General features: G+C 37.4%; 1 protein-coding gene across 1 annotated transcript in view; it reads right to left on the minus strand.

The window, feature by feature from the left end:
• cdh12b (cadherin 12b) overlaps positions 1–26,112 on the minus strand; it is a 128,311-nt gene that overhangs the window by 69,278 nt on the left and 32,921 nt on the right. The window contains 1 exon segment of the mRNA XM_079595684.1: positions 4,320–4,748. Within this exon segment, the coding sequence (XP_079451810.1) occupies positions 4,320–4,553 (234 nt within the window). The 5' untranslated portion in view covers positions 4,554–4,748.

Consider the following 26,112-nt stretch of genomic DNA (forward strand, 5'->3'; position numbering starts at 1 on the left):
AGAGTTGAAAATTTAGAGGTATTCATGATAGCTGAAAAGTTGTTTTGGAGGTGGATAAAGTTAATACATTTTGATGCAACATTACACAAACATTTTTCTTTCCTTTGGCATGATGTGTCTCGATGAATCATGCACAATAAGAACAGGAACGTGCTTTATGAAAGTAAATGGGGTCAATTTTGATTTCATGTTGAATTGAAACATCATAAAATGACACACAGATACACATCATATCAAATTACTTTTGTATATTGGTTCATTTGCCTTTTAAAATTACTGCTATCAGATATGAAAGGTTGGAAAATGAGGTTGACTGATTGCACTTTGGCTAATGATGTCATAAATAATGTTACATCATAAAGTTGCTTAAACCTGCCGACCTGTGTCTTTGAGATTATGTATAGTCTTTATTACGTTATTAGCTCAGATGATTGAAGAAAGAGGTGAATTGTGGGTGGTCATAAGTGACAGAGAGAGGAGGGTGTAATGGTGATTGAAAGGCTGAAGCAAGGCATGGAGAGGAGGAGGAAGAGAACCTGATTTATAGTGAGCAGAATGATTGTCGTTCTTCCTGCGAACAGACATTGCTCAACACCCGGGACGGTAGTGCATTATTTAATTGCGGAATTGAGGCTTTGTTGTTGTATTCCCAAAGGCTCAATGAGGCTTTTATTCATTTGTAATAAACTATAAAATGCTGATGTGTTGTAGAGTTTCTCCTGTATCTGGAGGCTGTGATGTTCAAATGCTCACAGCTTTTGCATAAATGCACCCCCCCCCCCCCCCCCCCCCCAAAAAAAAATAAAAAAACATCTGCCTGCTGTTGCATATGTGTCAATCCATCAACTCTTCTGCATGGAATTAATATTTGATGCTTGCAAAAATGTTATCTCATAAAATAAGATATCTATTAGGTCTCCTCTGCCAACATTCCATGTCTAACGCTAAAACAACGGGGTTTGTTTTAACTGAAAGCAACTTGCAATGACATATCTTGAATTTTGTCAATGTGCCATTGTTTTGTCTCATGATGCATATCAGTAATGTTTTTTTTTTTTATAAGGCACATTTGTAAAAGCTACTTAAATGCTCTAATTGAACAAAGGCCGAAACATGGCTTAACCGAAGCCCTTTTTGTGAAACCGTAAAAGTAATAAAGTGTCTGTTCTTAACCAGAGCTTATTTCTTAAGTCTTGTATACACTTTTATAGAATTACTTCCTTAAATTATACAACACAAGCATACAGATTGTTTAAAGTTGACATATCTCAAAGTACTGCTTAGCATAAAACCCACTAAAATAATAAGATAAGACATTTAAAAGAAGAAAATATTAATTCTACCATTTTTTTTTAATAATACAAAAATCACAATTGGCTCTGGTCTGAGGGGGCAGATACCAGGGATTTCTGCAAATATAGTGATGTCTATCCTGCTTAAACACAGTTGTTTGGAACTGTTGAGAGCTCCATGAACCACGTGATCATGTGGCAGCAAGATCAAAGCATGTCACAACTCTGTTTTTCAACGACTCTGATTGGACTGTAGTGCGTTGCTATGCGGTTGCTGAAGTGTTCTTATTGGTTTGTAGTTCGTTTCTATGTGGTTGCTGAGGTGTTCTGATACGGATTGTTTAAACGGTTAAATAAAAGTAACCGAAATAAAAACAAATGTATTCATAAGGTAAATGTATGTGTTGTCTCTTCATAAACAAATGTAACCGGTTATGACAGGACTCACTCATGGTTCATCAGAAATACCAACCCATGCACAAACAAAAAGCAGTTTGCATGCCAATAGATAAAGCTAATGGACATGGCAGAGAAACAAAACAAAGTCCCAAGTGCAATTTATCCCTGACTAAGAAGCCAAAAGAAACACAAGCATTGTTCTTTCCGCTCCTTTTTCATTTTGTTCATTCCTTAGACACCATAGCACACAACCCTCTTTCTGTCACACAGCAGTAAACAAATGTTAGGAGAGTCGTGCATTTATTAATTCAAAATAGACAAAAGCCAGTCCCTGGTTCAAGGTAAAAACAAAACAAGCCAACAGAGAAGCTTCCTTGCATTTCCTCTTACCTCTAAACCCCAGCCATGATCAGTTACGGTCTTGGAACTCATTGAATATGCGTTGTGACATTACCGTGTTTATTTATTTATTTTTTATTATGCTAATCAGTTTTGCTGGTATTTTGGCTCATTGTCCTGATTAAGACGTCTTACGCAAACCGGTCTGAAGAGTATGCAAAGCAGACCCCGCTAAAGGTGGCCAAGTATTCATCTGTGCCGCAAGTCATGTTTGCTGATGTGTTGTGGCCTTGAGCTTTCTATTGTCACTTTTTTTCTTTGTTTCTCCTAGTTCTCTTGGTAAATTCACATTTACCTGCCAGATAATGAAACCGCTATTGCAGAAAGAGAATGAATTCCTGTGCTAGGAAACCCGACCGTAGTTTGACATAAAACAGTTAAGCAAATGCTAAATATAATGTAATTTCCTTCCGCTTCGAGTGAGATATAGGATGTATCAGGTGATTTGTTCCATTAAACTGGGTAAAGAGTGGAGGGCATTAGTTCATACTTCCTTAGAGGGAAAATCCTCTTTAAATGTTAAATAAAGTGAGGTGTTCAAATCATGCTCCACATGGCAGGGGACGAAGCCATCTGTTTTAAGATGAATTTGGCACAAAATGAAGCCTTAATCACTACTTAGAAGGAACTTCACTTTGGGAGATTTGTTTAGTCTCTTCCTCTCCACATATCTGCATGTACAGTATTTGGAAAAAAGGCGATGACAGTGACACAGTGGCAAAGCCCATCAGCGATGAGTCTCGCTAATGTGAAATAATATTCATACTGAAATGTCTCATTTTACTTGATAAGTGTGTGGAAAGATCAGGTCGGGTTATAATCTGCTAAAGGCGATGTTCTGTGGAAGACTAAGGCACTTTTCGGCATGAAAATTAGATTTCAGCGTCAAGTTGTGTTGTTGTGACGGCGTACTCGGAAATGCACCAATGAATATGAATGGTTTGTGATTAAAGATCACTGTCAGTGTGCACATGTCTTCCACCAAAATGTGTGCATCATGCTAAAAACCAATTTTTACCTGATGACAGATTCATGTTCATGCAATACAACAGAAAAATTACATTATGTGACCTGTCAGCTGCATTATTATTAGAATTAATGGCAAAGTCTCAGTGTCTGGATTGTCTTGTGGCTGGATTTCATCGCTTCCAATATGCGCTGCTGTATTTTCCTTAAACACATGAAGATGTTTGTATTTTGTCATGAAACTATTTATATACTGAGTGCTTTTTTGGAGTAACTGACAAAACCAGAAACTAGTGTTAAATACATTTGCTTGACAGTTCTAAGAAAACACTCTCGTTCACTAATATTTGCATGCAAGTGTTTTTGCAGGCCACGAGGATGCAAAAAAAATAAAATTGCATGTACACATGGTTAGTGAAAGTTGATTTAAAAAAAGACCCAATTTGTTGATTATGTTTGACTGTTCTTATTTAAGAGGATTTGTATTAGATTTCAAATCAGTGAGTTTTTAGTATTACAATGGGTAAGCTGTCACTACTTATGTTTTCTTGCTTAACTATCTTGGTGAGTCGTGGTAAGAAAACACAGACTGAAACATTAATTCTGTCAGGACCACTATTGTTAAATACGATTGACAATTAGCATACAGTTTGGATTGGCGGTATGGTTCCGTTCTTGGCGAGAACTCCCTGCGCATCCATGCAGATATTATTAATTCAAGAGTTTAAAGTACAACATAATTCAATAATTTATTCGGATTCAAGGGGAATCAGAATGCCAAATCCTGACTGGGCGAGAGGAGGAGCTGGGGAGGGAGGAGGGTAATTATCTCCTGAGAAACGCTGATAATACTGAAGGAGCTTATATATGTATACAGTGACAGGCGTCGTATTCCTATAGGTAGACGTGGATCAGCTGACAATCAGCTGATGCGAGCTCAACTAACGTGACCTGCCAGAACTGACGCTACGCTTGATAGAAATGGAAATATTATGGCAGATGCCTGTGCTTTTAGCTTATCTCAAGCAATGTTAAGACATTGAGTCTCTGAGTTCCTTTATTATGGGACAGAATATGTTAATTAATTTAGGCAAACGAATATGAGCTGTGGGTTTGGATTAAACAAACTGATGGAGAGGCAGATAGATCCCATGGCAGAGGGGACTGGCTTTGGCTCAGTATGACTTCTGAAAGCTGTTACGGTTATTAAGTTGCAGTCGAAATGCAATCATACTTCTTATCCTTGATCAAAGCACGTTATACCTTTCCAACGTACTGTGGGTCCGAGCCCATGTACTCCTCAAGCACAAAGAACTGGTTCCACACCCAGCCCCTCTTGACCCTCTGGAATCCTCTGGAACCTCCATTCGTTCCTGCCGCCGATGGCCCCGTCTGGCTGTGGGGCCACTCTTGTCCTGGCCTGCTTTGGAAGGGAGCGCAGGAGCTCTGCTCAAAGAAGAAGCACAGGAACAGCAGCAGGCAGTTCCTCCTCAGCATTGGGCGGACTGTTATGGCGCTGTTCCCAGGTCAAGGTCCAGAGGAAAAAGGTGAGAGACAAGAGATCCAGGGCTCCGAGGCTCACAAGCTGGAGCGTGAATCCAGTAGAGAGGAGGTCAGGGGTCCGGTGCTCTACCACTCCCCTCGCTGGAAAATTGACTCGAGTCACCCAGGTAATAAATTCATCACCTGCAACTGAAAAAAGAGAAATCAGTTTTGTAGCTATGCAGACGTTTTCTTTTTTTAATGCGAAATAGCTATAATATACATTGTGTGTAATATGTAGTCATCTAGAGATATCAGTGACCCTGTTTTGACCCCTGTTTGGCATCTGAAAAGATGAAAGCACAGTGAAAGCACAGTGAAAGCACGGGAACATAAATGCTTAATGCATCCTCTAAAATGCTCTTTTGCTGCTGTGGAATGCTGTCTTTCTATTAATACTGCCGTACATTCACAGCATGTCCATTCTTAGAGAGATCTGGTATTGCATAGCTGTCATAATGGATTTGCCGGCCACTTTTTTTTGTGCCTTGAGAAACTTTTTTTTGTGCCTTGTTTTTTCCTTGGATTTAAAATCAGTGCTCGAATTGAGGTACACTCAGTATTGGGGGTTTGGGGTGCAATATCAATATTTAGGGCTAATGAGAAATGACTGAGGTGCCCTTGAGCAAGGCATCTAACCCTCTAATCGTTCCCCAGGCACCACATCATAATGGCTGCCCACTGTTCCGGGTGTGTGTGTGTGTGTTCACTAATCGGTTACTATACCTGACCTTCACATATCACTTTCATTTTCAATATTGTTAAATACATAACAAAATAAATGTGTTGATGATTCAATACTAATACATCTTTTATTAAATGTGTTTTTGCTTACCAAGGCTAAAAGTTTTGATTTCTACTTTAAAGGTTGTATCAGCGATTTCAGGCCCAAACATAAATTATCACATTCATCTAATCTTTCCTAACGATCCGCTAGCTGCCCGCCCCATAAGCTGTCAAAAAAACGCGTCTTTGTAGGCAGCCTAGGCTCTGAGATTTGCACACAAAAACAATTGGTTTCACCAACCACTCAAAACCAAAATAAACAGTGTTCCAACCAATCACCAACAGAGGCTGAGTGTGGTGAGGTTTTGCGCTCGTGCACGGTGACGGCTACACGCGAAGTCGGAGCTTAAGAAGCCAGCGTCTATCAACAAGAGAAATTGAACATGGCAATCCCCAAGAGGAGGAGGATTGGGGCGAGGGAATACCATCGTGTTTATTCCAAGACATGTATAGTTGTCAGGAAGGCTTTTGAACAGTGGAAAGAAATTAAAGTAAAAAACAAAACAATATATATATATTTTTTAAATCGGACGCCGAGGTTGCACTGTTTCTTCTGGACAGGTGAGTAGCTGCTAGTGCTGACTTGTTTGGATGTGAACTGTGTGTGAAAATATCCTTCTTGAAATAATATGTGCGAAGCTCGACTAAACTTGGGTAGCTCTAGCTAAGAAATGCGCGTGCATGATCCTTTTTTTTCATGATGCACGAAACGGGAGGGAGGGGCGAGCTAACTTGGTTTGTTTGGGATCTCGCTTCAAACACAAACAGAAGTGACGTCACCCACAATCGCTGATACAACCTTTAATATATTTGAAAATGTATTCCCGTAATGGCATAGCTGTATTTTCAGCATCTGATTTGCTGCTCAAGAAACATTTCTTATTATTATAAATGTTGGAAACAGTTTTTACACCATTCAAAAGTTTGAGGAAAGGCTTGAGCACCAAAGAAGCATATTAGAATGATTTCTGAAGGATCATGTGACACTGAAGACTGGAGCAATGATGCTGAAACTTCAGGTTTACCATCACCAACATAAATAACATTTTAAAATACATTAAAATAGAAAACAGTTAACTGTATGAACTCAAATAGAAAAAGATTATAACATGCTCCAGTTAAAATTACACTGTCATAGCATTTAGTTGATTAATGTAGTGTTGTAGTAATGGATTTGAAAGGATTTGTAAGATAAATACCTTTGGCCCATTACTTGTTATTCCTATATGGCTTAGAGATATATTTGTTTTATTAGTAATAGTATTAGCTCTGCTGATACGATCATATAGATAGAGCAATATTTGTTGTCATAATATTGTGCTTTAGATCCTTTTATCAATATTTTTATTTTGTGCATCCATATCATGTCCAACAGATCGATTGAAGAAGCAAGTCGCCCACATAAGCACAGAGATTCACTCTGTTATGGACACACTGGGTGTGTTTAATTCTGTTTCAGTCACAATACAATTTATGATGTTGTGATGCATTGCAGTGCATTGAATCGTGACATATTTATACTGATATTATATTTTAAGGTAGTTGTTGATAACCCAGTCCTAAAAAGTGTTATTATTAGTTGAAAATGTTTTAATTGTGACTTATTTTGGGTAAATTAGAACTTGAATGTGACTTTTTATTCTTTATAACTTATAGCATTCTCTGACAATAACTATACCGTTTTTCTGCCACTTTCACACCCGCACACACCTATCACTCACTATACGCACAGTTCAATGGGAAAGTGTAGCGAACATTTATCTGTGAATCATTATCATATCATGTTAAGAATAACCTTTGTCACTTTGTTAGCAAAAAGCAATTCCATTAGCAATTTTGCACAGAAGTTGTCACCAGGAGCAGCTTGCAATTATTGCTCAGATCCATCAAGAATTGTAACGAGCTGGTGGTTATCTGAGCATCTCTGCCTAGGAACGCGTTCAACAAGATGTGTCAGGTTCCTAAATTACCATGATTAGATGGTAATTTAATCAAACAGTTAGTTTCTCTGAGAAAGGGACAAAACATATTCCCCTTGTTCAAAAACAAAAACAGCAAATAAACCTTTCAGCGTAGATTTGGATGACATTAAACCATATTTGAGATGCAATGGACCACGGTAACATCCAAGAGCAGAGACAAAGCATGTAACCATAATGACTGGGGACTGTCATATCTTCAGATATTGATGCCATAGGCAATTTAGCACTGTTTGAGATCAGTTCAGACAATTCTGTGAGGAAGGGAAAGCCTTCCAGTTGGACACTCTCACTGCTAATAAAATTACAGCAGAACAGGTAATATATATTTACACTACCAGTTTGGTGTCTGTGAGATTGTGTAGTATCCAATGCGTTTTTTTTTATCATTCAAAATACAATAAAACACTAATATTATGAAATAGTATTAGTTTAAAATAGCTGTTGTTTATTACTATGACAAAGCAGAAATTTCAGCATTATTACTCCAGTCTGCACATGATCCTTCAGAAATCAATCTAATATGTTGATTTGGTGTCCAATAAACATTTTCTTTATTATTATACATTTTGGAAACAGTGCTGCTAAAATATTTATTAAAAATACAAATATGCTGTAATATAAAACAAATATTTACTCTGTAACTTTTGATCAGTTTATGGCATTATTAAAACTTAACTGACCTTAAACTGTATGTATATTTAGTATACACATTTTATTTACCATTGTTAATAATCATTTTATCCCTTAAAACTCCTATTTTTTCACCAAAATGACACATAAAAGTGTTGTTTCCTTGAAAAAAAAAATGTCATGCCTTAAAATAGCTTGAATGTAACTCTACACCCTTGGCTTATTTAGTATACTCGGTCCTATGAATGTGCATATTATCCCCGCCTCCACTCACTCACAGCAGCTCAGAGATCCACTCGTTGATGATCACACAATGACGTGATCGGTTATGCGCTAAAACCAGCGATTTGAGACTGTCTTTGGTCCACTGCAGTTTTAAGGAGAAAATACTCAGCAATGGTGTTGACTTATGAATTTGCACATGGTTTGTATGAAAGCATACACCACATAGACCTATAAACAATATTACAATTTTGATTTTCACCACAGGGGGACTTTAAGATTTTATATTATGAAATATTTTTGTTGGGCCTTTGATCTTTGGTAATGTCAAGGGGCTGAAAGAGACATATACGAGACCGCTGCACTCATACAAATTAGGCACTTGGATGATGTATTTGTCTAGTGCATGGCCAGACATGAAAGTATATGAAATCTGCATCTCCTGATGCGATGCTGTAACTGTACTGTACATCACTGCGAGACTGTGCTCATCAACACCTCATCGATCTAGTAAATCCAGTTCACCCATAAGATTTTAAAAATGTTCAGTTTCGCTAGCTCTCACACCATCTAATTCGTTCTAATGCCAACCCAATAATTCTCCGATATGCCTGAGTGCATCTCGCCTTTCTCCTGTGTGCTTCATTGGCTGCGGAATTGATCGCTTGCTTTTTGTGCCCAGGTCAATGTGCTTATCAGTTTGCCAGCGCTGAACCCCACCTGCTACCACCCAGTGCTAGTTTGGCAGCATTCAAGTGCATCAAGTGTAAACAGTAAGCCAGGCCTGCCAGGTTTCTCAGTTAGCTCACAATAGATCTGGAGGTGCTGGCACACCAAGAGTGGTCTGAGGAGGCCAGAGAAAGGAGTAGCTCTTAGACCTGCCAGACTTGATACTCCTGCAGGGGAGGTGTTGATGGAAAGCAGTTGACTTCTTATCCCTGGGTGCTCTCAGACGAAACAGCCCTTTTCAAAGCCAAAAAAAAATCAAAGAGACACTTCAGACTGGTTCATATAGAGCGAGACACGGCTGGTGAAATTTAACCTGCCTGTTCTAATCAAGAAGCAAACGCGAAAATGATTCAGAGTCATAAATTTAAGGGACGGTTATAAAATCTCTGCAGTAACTTCAGGCTCTTAACATGCAGGTTCCATCTGAGTTGTCCCCAATGAAATGTGCCTCGCTAAATCAGATTAGATTACATATTTACTATCTAATGTACTATGCAATGTATGCTTAGTATTTGCTATGCAGTGAGTGAATGAAGAAAGCAAACAGAGGAATGTGCGCTCTGCACATCTGAATGCCTATTTCAAGTGGCATTTTAAACACAAAGTCTTCCACTAAAAGAAAAGAGCTTCACGTCATTGTACACTCTAAAACATTCTGGGTTGCTTTAACCCAAATGTGGGTCAAATATGGACAAACCCAGCCGTTGGGTTACATTTTTTAATTAAAAATGTTAACCCAACGGTTGGGTTCGTCCATATTTGACCCAAATTTGGGTTAAAACAACCCAGCCTTTTTTAGAGTGTAGATTTGGGTATAAGAGACTTCAGAATAATCCATATCAATATTTACAATGATCACATACTGTGACTGACTGCACAAGTCAGATAACCCAGTCCAAATTAAACTGACTTAAAAAAATAATTATTTTGTATAACTTAAAAAATAAAGTGGCTTAACTTACTGTATTTTGATGAGTTGAAGTAATGTAAAAACATGTTGTCATGACTTATCGATTATGCCATTTTTTTACAGTACATGTTTGTCTGTGTCTATAGGACAGTATGGGGAAAAACAGGAAACAATGACACAGGAGAGATATAAATGTGTATCACCCGAAGTGTTGTTGAATCTTTTTTCAAACTTCTTCAAGACAAGAACATCTGTTCAACTGTAACAGGCAATTTCACTGTGTAGGCGAAAGAGTGGTGCATCTATATAGTTTGATTGATTTTAAAATGTCCCTATACAATGTTAAAGACAAGCCTACGCCCTTGATTCCACCGCAAGCAGAAGGCTTATATCAACACTTTAGAAACCTCCGTCGCTTCAGCATAGATTGAGGTGACCTGAAGTCAAACTCATCCCAGTCATTCGACGCCTGTGAAACACATATCTCTCTTCAACTAGAGACTTTGCAGGAGACTGCTCTGAATTTCACTCAATTACAGAATCACTTCAGCAGTTCTAGCCTAGTCATTCGGTCAAAATGCGGCTGATTTAAACAGAGGTCTGTGCCAGTTGCGTCATACCACTTTTGGAAGCGGTAGGCCTAATGTAAAATTATTTAGCAGAGCAAAATAGCATCCGTTTACTGACTGATCTCACAGCACGGAGAGATAGTGGACCGGCAGGGAGAGGGTAGCATTCACGCTGCATTTCAAGGAGACGACTGACTGCAGTAGATGAATTCCCAGACAGCCCCAGACTGCCAGCCTCCATTACATTCTTCCAATCTCCATAACCTGAATGACTTAAACGCATCTGGACATTTAGGCTAATTAAGGTTCCATGATTGATCCTGTTAAGCAATTAAAGGATTGGATTAAACAAAGTTCAAGAAAAAACCAACCCATCAGCAGGAGTTCATTTGATGATTTGCATTTAATTAGCGTTGGTGGGTCTGGGCAAATTACCTAGCCTAAATTTGCCAGTTTGAGAAGGCGTGATCCAGACTAAAAATATCGATCCTATGCGAGTTTGTTGTTGTCCTTGGAGATATTCTGAGATGCGCTCAATATTTATCTCAAAATTAAGGAATTTTCTGAAATATTGACTCTAAATTCCAGCAGAAGATCTCTAGAAATAGAGCAGTGGAGCTTCAAAGATTTCAAGTTGTAATTCCAGTACATGTAAGATTGTATTTACATAATTTAAATATTAATTAAATTGGTTATCTTTTTCTTTATTATACATTTTGGTAACACTCTACAGTAAGGTCTCATTTACAAACATTAGTAAATGAAGTAGTTAACATGAACTTGAACTATCTTTTGATTTAAAAAAAATATAAAGCTCAGTAAATATTGAAGAAATAGTGTTCATTGTTAGTTCATGTTAACTACTGTACTTAACTAATTTTATTAATAAAAAAACCTTTCTGTAAGTGTTACTGACAATTTAAAAGGTTGTCTTTTCCCCCAAGCAATTTTAATTCAGACCAACTTTGCAAACTGATTAAATAATTAATTAACATGATACATCTAATTCTAAAGTTTAATTCAGGAATTAAACATTGTTTCTTTACCCATAAAAAAAGAGTTAGATACGAACCACTTTTGTGAAAGTTTTATTGTGATTTTGCATCCTTTTTGAAGCTTGAAGGTTTTAGCAATTGCAAATAGCAAAGCTGTTTATTCATTGTGATTGCATGGAGAAGAATGAATAGTACGATTGTTTAATTTCTTCTTGTGTGTTCCTCTAAACAAATAAAGGTCTTTTGGGTTTGAAACAACAAGAGGATGGTTAAATGATTGACAATTTTCTTTTCTTTTAAGTTTAAGCATCAGTATCCGTCAAACTATAATGTTATGAAAACCACTGCTTCAGAAAATGTCTGTTATATGTCTTTCAAAGTTCCATTCTAAATTGATTATAATTTGCATAATTCTATAAGTCTTAGCCAGATTAATTCAATTAGAACTGGTCTTGCTGACACCCATTGTCTTCGACTAATTCCATAGACCTGAAACGACGCTGGCACAGTAGAGAAGACTTTATCAAGGTTATGCAGCATTTCCCTTTTCACTTACACCCGCAAGATGCTGCTTTAAAGTCCAAACTCATCAGCCCGGTTCCTTCTCCTCCTCCACCTGTGCTCGCGATCAAGACAAGCTGTCACGACGTGGGTCGTCCGAGTGACGGTGAGGGTCAGTGCTTATTCTGTGCTGACATAATGGGATATGACTGCTCCCGCAGTTCCGGGAGAGTCCAGAACGCTCCGCCGGTCGTTTTCGACGGGCCGCGTTGAGCCGCATGCTTGATGAGAGCGCGCTTCATTAGCATGTGTCAAGCCTTGCGTTTGGAGCCCTGACCTGCATGTTGGCCCTCGATAACACGGAGCCTGGGCCTGACAGCATTCCCTGAGTGTTGCCCGACGTTCCCCATTCTCATCACCTTCAATAATCAGCGAGCATATGGCTCGCCGAGCTGCCGCCACCGATTAGGAGGCGGGAGACGAAACTCCCTGGGAAAGTTATTAGTTGTCAGGCCTGTCGTAAACATGATTAACTGATAAGCAGCTGCAACTGTGGCAAACTGGAGAAAGAAAGATGGAGCTCATCTGGATGAAGACCTTAATCTAAAATCTGTTTATCACTCAACGGTAAATGCGGTGTTTTAATTGTGTCTATGGCACAGGTGTGTGCCTGTGTGTGTGTGGTGACTGTATGGTGAGTAATATTGTATTAGGCATTGAAGTCAAAGCTGTTTTAATTAAGGTAAATGGATCCTTGGGATTCTTTGGGGAATTTCAGAATGATAGCATAGCAATTCTTGTTTCTCTCGTCTACTATGTACTCGGCAGCATAAATATTGGGGGACTGCAAACCATGAGTCAGGACTTTGGCTACAAATTGATATATATATATTTGTCCTTATGAGTGTTTGTAGTAGTTTGTATTTGCACATGTGCATTTTCAAACATTTTCAAAATTGCGAGAAAAAAGTCTGAGAGTTTAAATGTCATTATAACTCGCAATTGTGTGTTTATATCACAATTCTGATACAAATTTCAGAATTGTGAGATTTTAACTCACAATTACCTCTTTTATTTCCTACATTGTGGCGGAAACAAGCTAACATATATTAACGATGGATGGATGGATGGATGGATAGATAGTCCATCATTTTCCAAGTGGGATTTGCTTTGGGAAAGGACACTTTGTCATAGACATTTATGCATAATTCACCATGCAAACTGCCAAACATATTACTCACCATTAGAAAAGGTTCAGCAGAGATTTATCTGTCAATAAAATGACCTTAAAAACATGTCACCAGTAACATTTGAGAGATGTAATTTGCAATGCAAACAGGCGGTAAAAAAACAGAATGGTACTTGAGTTTTAAAAGATGCAGAGAATGCAAGATGCTCTCCGAAGGGATTTATTTATATACAAGCAGCTTGGAGAAATATATTATCCTATAAATGACCAGGAGCGTGCAAATTATACGTCATCAATATACTGTAGCGGTTTACCTTTGTGAGTTAGGATCGATTACTTTCACATGAACTGTACCCCTGACCACCTTTTGTAAGACCTTGTAAAAACACAGTTGTTGTGTATCACTGGTTTGAAGCCAAAACTGCAGGGAGGAGATAGACAGGACAAAGACTTGAAGAGAAACGAGAAAGAGAAAGGGCTGTTTATATAAAGACAGGCTGAGCAAACAAAGATGGAAAGAGCTAATAAAGTGTGTACCAGACTCAACCAGGCTAATAAATAATCAAGAAAGGGCTCATGAATTTAACAAAGGACACTCAGAAGCTGAACCCGGTTGCAGAACTTTAGACTCCAATTTCCAGAACTCCATATATAGGATGAGTGCAGGGTCATCAGTCTTTAGGTCCATTTCCTTGTAAATGGATGACCATTTGAAATGTGTATATCTGCTAAAAGATAGACTATTTGTCAAAGTTTAGCAGCACCAGCATATAGATGATCTCAAATCTAATAGACAAGATCTCCAACTTCAACAAAAAAATCTTAAGCCTGCAAAGCCACACTAGGTTTCAGTGCCAAGCTCAGGAGCAAAGGCCATCACACCCGAGCACATCTGAATCACAGCCAAGCTGTTCTTATAGTTTTCATTTAGTCTGTGATGCTGAGTCATCTGTTTGTTTTGACTCAAGTCCTCAAGCTTTTCCCTTGTTTCACTCATCTACTTCCCCTTGTTCCACATTGTGCTGCTGTCAGTCTGAGCGACACATGTGAGAATTAAGCTTTATATTAGGGAGCAGTGATCAATGCCTGCAAATGGATATTTGGTTCGGTGTTTTTGTTCAAGCTTTGACTCAAAGGGTTATTAAACAATTCACTGGTTATATTTTGGCGCAGGGCAATCATTGTAAAGCAGCTCTACATGATTATGCGGTCGATACTCAGAAAGCAACAAAGACTAAAGGTATATAAGAAAATACAGAAGATCAAATACGTTCTTAACTCTGCAATCTCACAAGTTTACAGAAGCATGCTATTGAGAACATTGCAATGTCAGAAATCAATCAGGGATTAGGGCAAAATACCACATATCAGCAGAAAAAAAGCCCTTATAGTGAGTTTATATATATTTTATTGTTTTATTTTTATGGGTTTGGTACTTCTGCGTCTAACAGTTTCAGAAAGGGGTGTTGTTGGATATTGGATAATGGATTCTAAGTGTTAAGCGCTACCATTTCAAAGTTTGTCATTATAATTTTTTATTCATATTCATGTATTTATTTAACAAAATATTATAATGAATTGATCAAAAGTGGCAGTAAAGACAATGTTTAAAAAAATATAATGAATGCGGTTGTTTTGAGCTTTCTATTCATCAAAGAATCCTGAGTAAAATGCATCACATTAATAACTGTTTTCAACATTGATAATGATAAGAAATGTTTATCAAGAAGCAAATCAGCATATTATAATAATTGTTGAAGGATCATGTGACACTGAAGACTGGAGAATAATGATGCTAAAAATTCAGCTTTGCATCACAGGAATAAATTACATTTTAAAATATAAAAATATACATTTAAAAGAGAAATACTATTTCAGAATATTATTGTTTTTACTGTACTTTAGATTTTAAAAATGCAGCCTTTGTTAAGCATAAGAGTTTTTTTTATAATACATTTCTAGAGAAAAAACAACAACAACTATCGACCCCAAACGTTTAAAAGTTAATGAAATGTGTGTGTGTGTGTGTTTGTGTGTGTTAAAGGGATAGTTCACTTTAAAATTAAAATTCTGTCATCATTTACTCACCCTCAAGTTGTTTCAAACCTGTATTAATTTATTTTTTCTGCTGAACACAAAGAAAGATATTTTGAAGAATGTCAGTAACCAAACAGTAGTCTGTACCCATTGACTTCCATAGTATTTTTTTTTCCTACTATGGAAGTCAATGGGTACAGACTACTGTTTGGTTACTGACATTCTTCAAAATATCTTTCTTTGTGTTCAGCAGAAAAAATAAATTAATACAGGTTTGAAACAACTTGAGGGTGAGTAAATGATGACAGAATTTTAATTTTAAAGTGAACTATCCCTTTAAGACATATTTAAGGGTTCTTTCAATTTTATAGGGATCTGAGTCAATATTTCTCATTTTCAATCTAAAAAATATTGTGAAATTCCCCAAAAAATCAGTTCTAGTGGGCTGATATTGACCCTTATACATTGACCCTTAAAAATAAAGTTCTGAGACTGTTCTGGTGACTGACCTTTCTTCTGTTCAGGACTTCCAGTGACTTCCATTCAGCTGGAAAAGGTGCACTGATTGTCTGTAGATTCTATCTAAATCAATGGCACTTTTGGCTACTAGAGGAAGCGATGTTTATCAGCAGAAGGAATAGTGTAGCAGTACAGTCTGTGCTTCTGATAGACCGTCTTAAGTAAGAGCCCTCTGGATCTAAAAGCAAAGTGACATGTTTGCCAGGGTTTAGACACATTGTTTATCCTCCCGTTCATTTGCTGTATGTTCCAGTCAATACGACATTGCTGTGTAAACACCATGGGATCAGGAGCTTTTCAGTGTCCAAAGTTTGTCGAAGACATACCCACCAGAGAAACGGTCATTTGAGTGACTCAAACCCCAAGCTAAGCTTCCTATTAACCAGCCAGCCATCTGGAACAACTGCCTGCAGCTTTGTGCTGGTGGCCTGAGCTCCCATCCCATGCATGTCCTCCATCACAGCCTGGCCCTGGGCGGGAGGCAGGAGGAAGGAGGGAAGCTAACCCGCACGGATGGAGCTTAAGCCCCAGAGAGACCTCGGGCAGACTGGATTAAATGCCAATCGTGTCTCTCACTTAAATCTCACAACAGTGCTGAGAACTCCATCCCACTGTAGGGCTGTAGCAACACATTTATTTCTTCTTATCTTCTCTCCGAACAGATTGTAGACCAAAATAAGAACTGTTTTTAAAGGGGCAGTCCACCAAAATGTGTAAATAAGATGGCATACACTACTCACTCCCATGTCATTTTTCATTTGCATGCTGGTATTTTTCCAAAGAACACAAAAGTAGAATATCCAGGCAGCTCATAATTGAAAACAGTTTCAGAGTAACAAAAAAAAAGAAGAAGATAATTGTGACTTAATACTCAACCTTAAAAGTATTTAGACACTTAAGTTACACTTAATAATATCTGAATGTCATTACATTAGAACCAAGTGGCAACAGCAAACAAATTATGAGCTTCTTTAGCTCAAAACTTTAACTTCTTAGATTTTTTGTTAACCAACATGTGGAGACATTAAGTCAGTTTTCCTTTTGCTTAAAGGTACATTATGTAGGAATTTCTCCCATCTAGCGGTAAAATTGTATTTTGCATTCAAACGAATAGTGCTCTCTAGCGCCTCGTTTTTTCAAAAGCGTGTTGCAACTACGGTAGCCGTTATGTACCAAGAAGCTATGACAATAATAGCCCTTCGTCGAGTTTAACTATACATGTTCTACAGTTATGCTGCCTATATAATGAATTACACAACCAAGCAATGAAAAAAAAAGCTTGTAATTTAGACCGTAACATTGACTTACCTGTCGAGAAGAAACTTAGTAACTTCAGCGACCCTTTCAAAGTCTTTCTCCTTCATTAGCTCTTTCCACCTGGGTAAATCTATCTCGTTATTTACCCTCGGTTTTTGAATTCGCCGGTCACGTTTCCTTTTAAATTCAATTTGGGCATTTCTCTTGTGGCTCGGCATAAGTATGATCCTGAATTACACGCAGTGACACGCATTACGCCTCTCTCCTTGTCCGTTTTAGCTGGTGTCAGTCACGTTACGCTTGCTCTGAACGAAAACGCATAGTGGAAACGCATTGAGGTAGCCTAGTGATTTTTGTCCTTCTCTGCTATTATAGTTTTTCAAGATGGTGGAACGACATGGAAGCCTCCGTGGAGTTACCTGTAAATAAAGATAAGAAATGCTTTGCGTACGAGGATAAGTCAGATCATTGGGAGAGGTAATTGTACACCATTGAGGACATATTTATGAATAAAGACATTGATTTTCGCTAATAAAATACTTAAAAAATGACACAGTCTACCTTTAAGTATTAGATTAGATGTGAACAAAGTTTTACAAGCAGACTTTTAACAGTATGTATGGCTTCATATTATGTAACCAAACCTTACCTTTTGATTGAAATAGCCTACATTTTTTTATACATTTTTAGTTTCCAAACAGTTCACTGTGTATCTCATAATTGCTTTCCACAAAATGTACTATTTTTATGGCATGCAATTTGACTGTTTCTCAGTTTCTTTTTCTTTTTTTAGACCTTTACATCACAATTACCTTTATATTTTTTTTTACTCTTCCTAACTTCTATCAAATGCCAAAAACACCAAAGCATAAAATTAATATTTTGTTCAGCGAGTATGTTTTAAATTGATCCAACATGGCAGTAAAGACATCTATAATGTCATAGACGATTTTGACTTTATCGAAGATAATCAAATCAGTATTTCCAAAATATTAAGCAGCAGAATTGTTTTCAACATTGATAATAAAAAATGTCTTGAGTACTAATCAGCATAAAAAACACACCATAAAGCATAAAAGTAGGCTATATGAATATATTCCAATTTGTGTGTTTTTTTCCTCAGAAAGTTATTGTATGACTTTAGAAGACTTACACGAAAATGATGTACTAAAAACAGAAACGTTTTTCATTTGAATGTTCTGCATACAGGCGTCAGCATAAAAAAAAAACCCCATAAAGCATAATAGTAGGCTATATTAATATATTCCAATTTGTGTTTTTTTTTTCCTCATAGAAAGTTATTGTATGACTTTAGAAGACTTACACGAAAATGATATACTAAAAACAGAAACGTTTTTCACTTGCATTTTCCGCATACAGGCGTCAACGTTGTGAAAATGATCCCTGTTTACATGGATCTGCGAAACCACAAAACGTGCTGTATTCTGCTGTCAGGCCAGTAGTTGGCGATGGCACTTCGTAAAGAAACACTACGCACCTATAGACTGAACACGTGACACGCATGCGTTTGACATCACCGTTTTCACAAATTAGCGTTTTTGTAGTTAACTGAGAAGATAACTGCTTTTTTTTCAAGCATTTTCAGGCCCCCAAAATGCAATGTTGTGTAAAATAACTTTTAAAACGCATAAAAAGTGTTCCATTTCTTAGTTGAAAACGGTGTCATGTAATCAGCCCCTTAGACTATAGACAAATTGCATGGATGATGACTTTAATTTTTAATATTTTTTACAAAGCTTGTCGGAGCTTAAAAACAGTTGGTAAATGAAGAATTGATCAATTCTGTATAATGATGATTACGAATTCCTGATTTCGTGTTCCTGCATTAAACATTTTTGGGCTGAGCTATTCCTTTGATAAAAAAAAAAAAAAAATGGAATTATTTAAATGGTTCGCATTCCTAATTTGAATCTCATGATTTAGTCTGCATGTTCCACATCTTTTTACACTCTCCTTGATCTACTTCTGCCTGACCTGCGCAGCTGCCATAACATCACAGAAATGAACTCTCCTTTACCCCCTGAAGACACAGCGAGTGTGAACACACAGACAGAGATAGCCGCGGGCAAGGAACAGCAGAGATACGCGAGGCGCTGAGTCAGCAGAGCCCTATGGGAGCACATCAGGCCTCGCTGCCAAGAATCAGGGCCTATGATGCAACCAGCAAACGGATGCAAGGAAAAGGAGAGGGAAACATAATTTGACAGTTTAGAGATGGCTCCAAGCATCTGGACTTTATATGTTCCAGCTACCTGTCACATGTCAGAGTTGCAGAGACCAGGCCTTTTTAAAAAATACACCCCAAATGAAAACGAGCAGGGCAGTTGTCAAATCTGGAGCTTTGTGACTTTAAACACCCTGGAAGCAAGTAAGAAGCACACATCAAGTTCAAAACCCCTGGTGTTAGACATTCTGATCTAAAAGTCCAAGCCGTGGTTGGAAATCAGAAAAGGGATCTCAGAGCAAGACGTAAGATGTGTTCGACGGAGAGAAAGGGAGTAAGATCAGTAAGGAAACAGTGTCAGTGCAAGCAGAGGAATCTAAAAACCCTGCAGCCTCAACAACACTAGCGGCAATGACACATCATTTATGGGTCTGAAACCCGCTTTGTCCTGAGCATAAGCTTTCAGTCCTTTGATATCAGTTCAAGAGCTGAATCTACAAAGCGTTGCAGAGCAATGGAGCCTGTTTCTGGAGCAATGCTTCCTCTTAGTCTTTACCAATGAGCATCAGCACAGACAGGAAGAGCGATGGGACTGTTTCAGCTGCTATACTACAGTATAGTTTCTGTCCTATACTACAGTCCAGTCGTATGCTACAATACTACAGTATAGTTCCTATACTTCCTGTCTTCCTTTCTGGCTCTTCCCTTCCCGGACTGATGTGTTTGCAGGCTATCCACAGATTACAAAGACTGAGCTTGCGGTTTACTGCCTACAGTTTATGGAAGCATGCTAAATGAAATGGGGCTTCAAAAGCAGAAACTGACCAATAATCGTTTTGACCAATTTTGTTTTAGCAGTATGCACACTTATCTACCCCCCCCCCCCCCCCCCATTTTTCTATTTATTCTCAAGTGTCTTTTCATGTATCTCAAACCAAAGTTAATGAACAATGTGATGAAAATAAATGTATTATTATTATTCAGCTTAACTACGGTTATTAGAATCAATATGATTTCAATATGATGAATAAGTATGCACAGATACTGGGTTATATTTATCATTTGATCTATTTTAATCAGTGTTTTTTGCTATTGACAGTAATACTGTATATACTCAACTATAAGAAAATAACTATAAAATGTACACTATTCAAAAGTGTGGCGCCTGTGAGATTTGTTTGAATTAAAAATTAATATTTTCATTGAATAAGGATGCATTTAATTGATCAAAATTGAAAATAACAATATTTATTATGTTACAAAAGATTTCCATTTTTTAATAAATGCTGTTCTTTTAAACTTTATTTAAAGATCCCTGAAAAAACATTTATTATGGTTTCCAATGTTTTTAACATTGATAAAATGTGGCATATTATAATGATTTGTGAACGATCACATGACACTGAAGACTGGAGTAATGATGCTTAAAATTCAGCTTTGCATCACATGAATAAATTCTATTTTAAAATCTCTTCAAATAGAAAACAGTTTAATAATTTTAACTGTATCACAACGTTTTTGAACAGCTTATTCCGCATTCCCTCTGTGTATAAGCAGCTCACTATGTTTTGGATCATAGTTTTAGACTGTACATCAGAAAATAACTCTTTCTTCTATGTCACTTTTAGAATGAAAGCATCTGCTAACAAGCTGACTCAAATATGACACTTTTCTCAGTTTCTTTATACTTTGTAACACCTGAACTTTTAAATGAGCTGGTTAGAACTGCACCATATGTTCACTGGGCAATCGAGAGATGACTTGGAATAGTCATATTAATTCACAAGGTATGGCTTTATCTGCACTCAGATTCTAGACTCATCTTTATTCATGAGTACATTGTGTCAGTGAGAGAACACTGTAGTTTACAAATGAATATTAATGGCATTCAGCTTATGTTGTTTTGATTGACACATCATTCTTTATCAAGCCTCCAAATGTACAAACACTTTTTTTTTTGTCCATCAAAAAACAGTTTTTAGCTAAAATATCGTTAATACAGAACTTCCAGAGATTCAAGGCCAATAATAATAATAAAAATAGTAAAAAACAGGAGGTCACTCTTGTGCTCTTTTCTGTGATTGTCTGTCTAATGTCCCAGATGGAATGATTTATGTGTGTGTGTTGCTGTAATACATTTTGTTCAGTGTGTGCAGAAAAGTGAGCCAGCATCGGGTAAACTTATGAGTGATGGAGGTTGTAAAAGCACGTTTTTTTTACTTTGTAAGTGTCCCTTGTTGAAAAACTTTTATTAGAGAGAAGGAAATGAAATCTTCCAAGGCAATAAATCCCTCGCATGCCTAATACTCCATCTTGCTACATTTGATTCCTGTTAAACGAGAAGCTTCATTAGTCTGACTGTAAAGCACTGTTCCACTCCTGCTCTCCCATAAGAGCACTTCCCAAGCAAATGATAATTGTGTTAATTTGCAACGCTTTACTTAATGGAAACACTCATTCTGAATTATTGTTTTTTTCCCATTTGGTCCCATTGGATCAGAGTCCTTGGCAGGCACATATGGACTTCAAACTGAGGTCTTCAGTTGTTGTTGTTGTTGTTGTTGTTGCATTTGCGGAACGACTGGGTTCTGTAATTGTGCAAAAGTAATTCACCAACTGCAGGTAAAACTGTCAAAATATTGATTAACCTCACTTCTCTGAGCTTTTGACTGAGTACTTCCAGCAAATAATCTCTTGGCAGTAACTAAAATGAGTCATCCTCCACAGCAACAAATCTTTTCATCTGGAAAATGAAGTCAATGATATATGTGAATCCCTTTTAGTGAATGCCAAATGAAAGAACATTCTTTTTAATTGATGGAAAAAAGCTTAATTTTGTGAATTTGACAGATTGCCTGCAGCAGTTTTATTCATTGCTTCAGTCTGTTATCAACTGGTCTTCTTACTGGTCATTAGATGCATCTTTTTATTGTGTCAGTGTTCTTGATATATATATATATATATATATATATATATATATATATATATATATATTTTAAACATGGTGAATTAAATGTGTAATAAACCCTAAATGTTAAAAAAGTTTCATTAAAATAAAACAATTAAAAATGTTATATATGAATGTTGTGATTATTAGCAAGGTACTTTTTTAGTGTTTGTCAATAATTCGCAAAATCATTCGTCCTGGCTCTGACACACCTCTTTATTCTCTTTCTATGAAGGTGACACCGCACTTCTGCAAGCAATCACAAAATTTATAGGGTTATAAAATATAGAAGTCTGGCTTCTGTCAGCTGTTCTGATTTTAGAAACAACCACTTTGCAATCCTAGTCTGATATTTCATAATAGTTCACCAAGCTCAAATGGTTATATTGGTGGCAACCAATTATATCTCAATTACTGTAGGTGTACATCTAATGCACTTTACTTTGAGAATCTAATGGTCTCGTGGTAAATGGATACTCGTTTTGCATGTCCTTTTTTATGTTCAGATCCTGATAAATGATTGCAAGCGATATTTGTATTTATAAAAGCGCATAATGAAAGGAAAAAGGACTTATCACTGGATTTGACAACATTTTCCAGGTTGCTTGCATCAGTGCTTTGCTTGAGGCAAGATTAGTTTGTTAGAAGCAAGTGTATTTGATTTCAACAGACATATGTTTATATATTTTAAAAGGCTATAAATGTAAGATTTATGTTGTTGAATTGCATATAAAATGTCCATCAATTAAACATGCATTGACTAATAAACTCATTGTGATGCATATCTGTCAGTAATACACTCACCAACTTTATAAGGTACACTGTTCAACGGCTTGTGAATGCAAATATCTAATCAGCCAATCAAATGGCAACAACAATGCATTTAGGCATGTAGACATGGTCAAGACGATCTGCTGAAGTTCAAACTGAGCATCAGAATAGGAAAGAAAGGAGATGTAAGAGACTTTGAATGTGGCATGGTTGTTAGTGCCAGACGGTCTGGTCTGAGTATTTCAGAAACTGCTGATCTACTGGGATTTTCATGCACAACCGTCTCTAGGGATTACAGAGAATGGCCCGAAAAAGATAAAATATTGAGCAGCAGTTCTGTGGGTGAAATGCCCTGACCGCCTTGAGAATGACTAGACTGGTTTGAGCTCTGAACGCACAACACATCGAACCTTGAAGCAGAGGAGCTGTAGCAGAAGACACACCGGTGCCAGTCATGTCTGCCAAGAACAGGGAACTGAGACTACGATTCACAAAGGCTTTTTTTGAAATGTGTGTTGCAGCCATCGTAAAAATTGGATTTACAAAATACAATTAAGTTGTTCAGTGAAAATATTGGAAATATTTTCTTTGTACTTTTGTCAGTTAAATAAAGCTGAAAGAGAATGAACAAATCATAGATTCTTGATTTTGTTGTAATTCACAAAAAAAGTTCAAATTTTTAGTACATTGTTAATAAGTTCCGGACATCGTACCTGTATTATAGTACCTGTTTCATGTATGTATGGCTGACATATGCATAACATTACGTTTTGTACTTGGTTTTTCTATGTTATCAAAATGCAATTATCACTTTCACATTGTGTGCTATTTTTTACAGTTTTTTTCTGCAGTCACAGGTTCTTCTTAGAGTCTACTTCTCATTCCAATAATTCCAAGCTATGCAGAGCTGAGCGGTTTTGGGGGAAGAATTATGAGTATAAACCGGTGGTATTTGAGATTCTAACGTGACTATTTATTGATGCGCAATGAGAAATCCAAGTGCATGGGGCAAACTCATGAATAGTGAGGTAATAATGATAGCCTGTTTATTGTATGACTTAAGGTCACAATCTAAATAAAATGCTTATGAAAACAGCCCCAGATGCCCTTCCTCGGGGGCCACGGGGAGACCCCATGATACTCTTTAGCATTCGCTCAGCCCTGATCTGATTTGCATGATTATGAAGAATGAGGGGAAAAGAAAACAGCAAATCTCTATTCCCTCCTGCGGCAGCAACAAGCACTTTTTCTGGGGCACTTACAAAGAAGCCGATTGAATTTGTATTTCGGAGGTGCGTGAGTAAATAAAGGTGCCGAGGCATCAGATTGAGAGCAGTTAGCAGTGGCTCTTAAATAGAGCCCGTTGGAGTGTCACGTCTCTGAGGGGCTCTGGGGGAAGAAGAGGAGGATTGAGTCTTCATCACCCCTACACTGAGACTGATGTCTGCTGACAGTCAGATGATTGCCATTATGGCTGGGAGAATAGCAACAGGTCCGCACACACGTCTGGAGATGAAAATGAGAGTGTCTGTCTCTGTAAGAAATACTTGCTATTTTCAGTAGGGCTTATCTGTAAGTGAATAAGGGAATGGTGATTGGACTGAGTCACAGATGGAGGAAGCCAGAGAATTAAGCTCATTGTTTCTGTGTGTGGCATTTGCGTAATAGCTGCATTGTTTAATTTTACGAGATCATTCAATCGTGTGTCCATGTGTCCTAAAAGTCGGGCCGTTTAATTAACTACCTTTGTTACTTTCGGGTCTCGGATGATTTGAATGGCAGGATCGGGCTGAGGGTTGGGCTCTATGAAAACAAATGAGCTTTTCTTGTGGCAGAGTGAATGAGAAAACCTCTGCAGATATAAATATTAAAACATGTCGTCTTTATCTAATTGACTTCTGGGTCTAATATAGCCTGTGTCGATTAACATTCTAGGGCTTTTGGAATAGTTTATATTGAAAAAAACTTATTTCGGATGCAATGGCAGTTCATAATGACCATGACTGTCAAACTCAAAAAGGACCGAAAAAAAAACACCATATAAATGTATTTTATTTTAGTTTACTAAAAATGTATATTATATTATATATTAAATTGATGACATTTATACATATTTAAATATTTATTTATATTTGTACATTTAAAAAAAAATTTGTGCATATATTGCATTTGAGGTATACATTTTATCAGTTCATGCATTTCCCTGAGAATCATACCAATTTTTTTTTAGCAATGAATAATGACTTACTTTTTAAAATAATTTATGTTTCTGTGTTCCAAACAGGATTTTGAATGAGATGAGGGTGAGTAAAATGTCAAAAGTTTTATTTTTGGTTGAACTACTCCTCTTTAAATGTTGCTAAGCTTATCGTATAGTAAAGAGCAGTTTATTTTGACTTTATCTACATGAAATGCAATTTATTTGTCTCGTTTGTGTACATTTACCACGCAGCCATTATCAGTTAAATACTGCAATATCTGGTAATTACAGTTCCTCATAAAACCAAGTCATATACATATTTTCCACTCAGTGTGAGGCTGTATGTTTTTATTTGGCAAACAAGAAAATTAGTCCTTGTTTTACCTCAGCAAGATTCATCACCTCATTTTTTCCCATTACAACTGTAATCTAAATGCAAATTTTGATTGGCTCTCTTCTCCAAAGCGCTTGGATGCAACTCCTAGACACAAGCTTTTGTTTTTTTCCCTCTCCAAATGGGAACATCATTTTTATGGTGGGTTTCGATAAAAGGTGATGACGGTCTACTGGGTTAACGTGCCACCGAGGGTCTCAATGAAGCATCTCAATTCGAGAGCAGGGATTTGTGTTAAATGAGCAAAAGCACTCACGACAAGAGTGCCAATCCATCATATCATCCTTTGGGACATGATAAACTCACATTTTCTCTTCCTATCGCTCTTTCTCAGTCGACTGTGTGCGTTTGTGTGCGCTCATGTGTTTCTTAATACCCTTTAACAAGCTTAAAATACATTTGTATCGATGCGGAGACTCGACGGAAGACGCTCTATTGTTAGGACACAATTCAGGTGGGCACAGTGGTGTCAGAACATTGATCCAAGAGAACTGCTTCTCGCTGCACCGTAAACACGTGTTCGTCCCCAGCCGTACAATTCAGACTCCCAAATTAACACCGTGTTTCTCATCCTTCATTGCTCTGTGTCATCTGACAGGCTGAAAAATAGCAGAAATGCGTCAAGCTTGTGTTCCTGTCTGTGCCGACGGCCGGCTCTCAAGGGCTATAGCGAGGGAACAAAACCTTGCAG

Source organism: Phoxinus phoxinus (genome assembly GCF_949152265.1).
Source record: "Phoxinus phoxinus genome assembly, chromosome: 21".
NCBI lineage: Eukaryota > Metazoa > Chordata > Actinopteri > Cypriniformes > Leuciscidae > Phoxinus > Phoxinus phoxinus.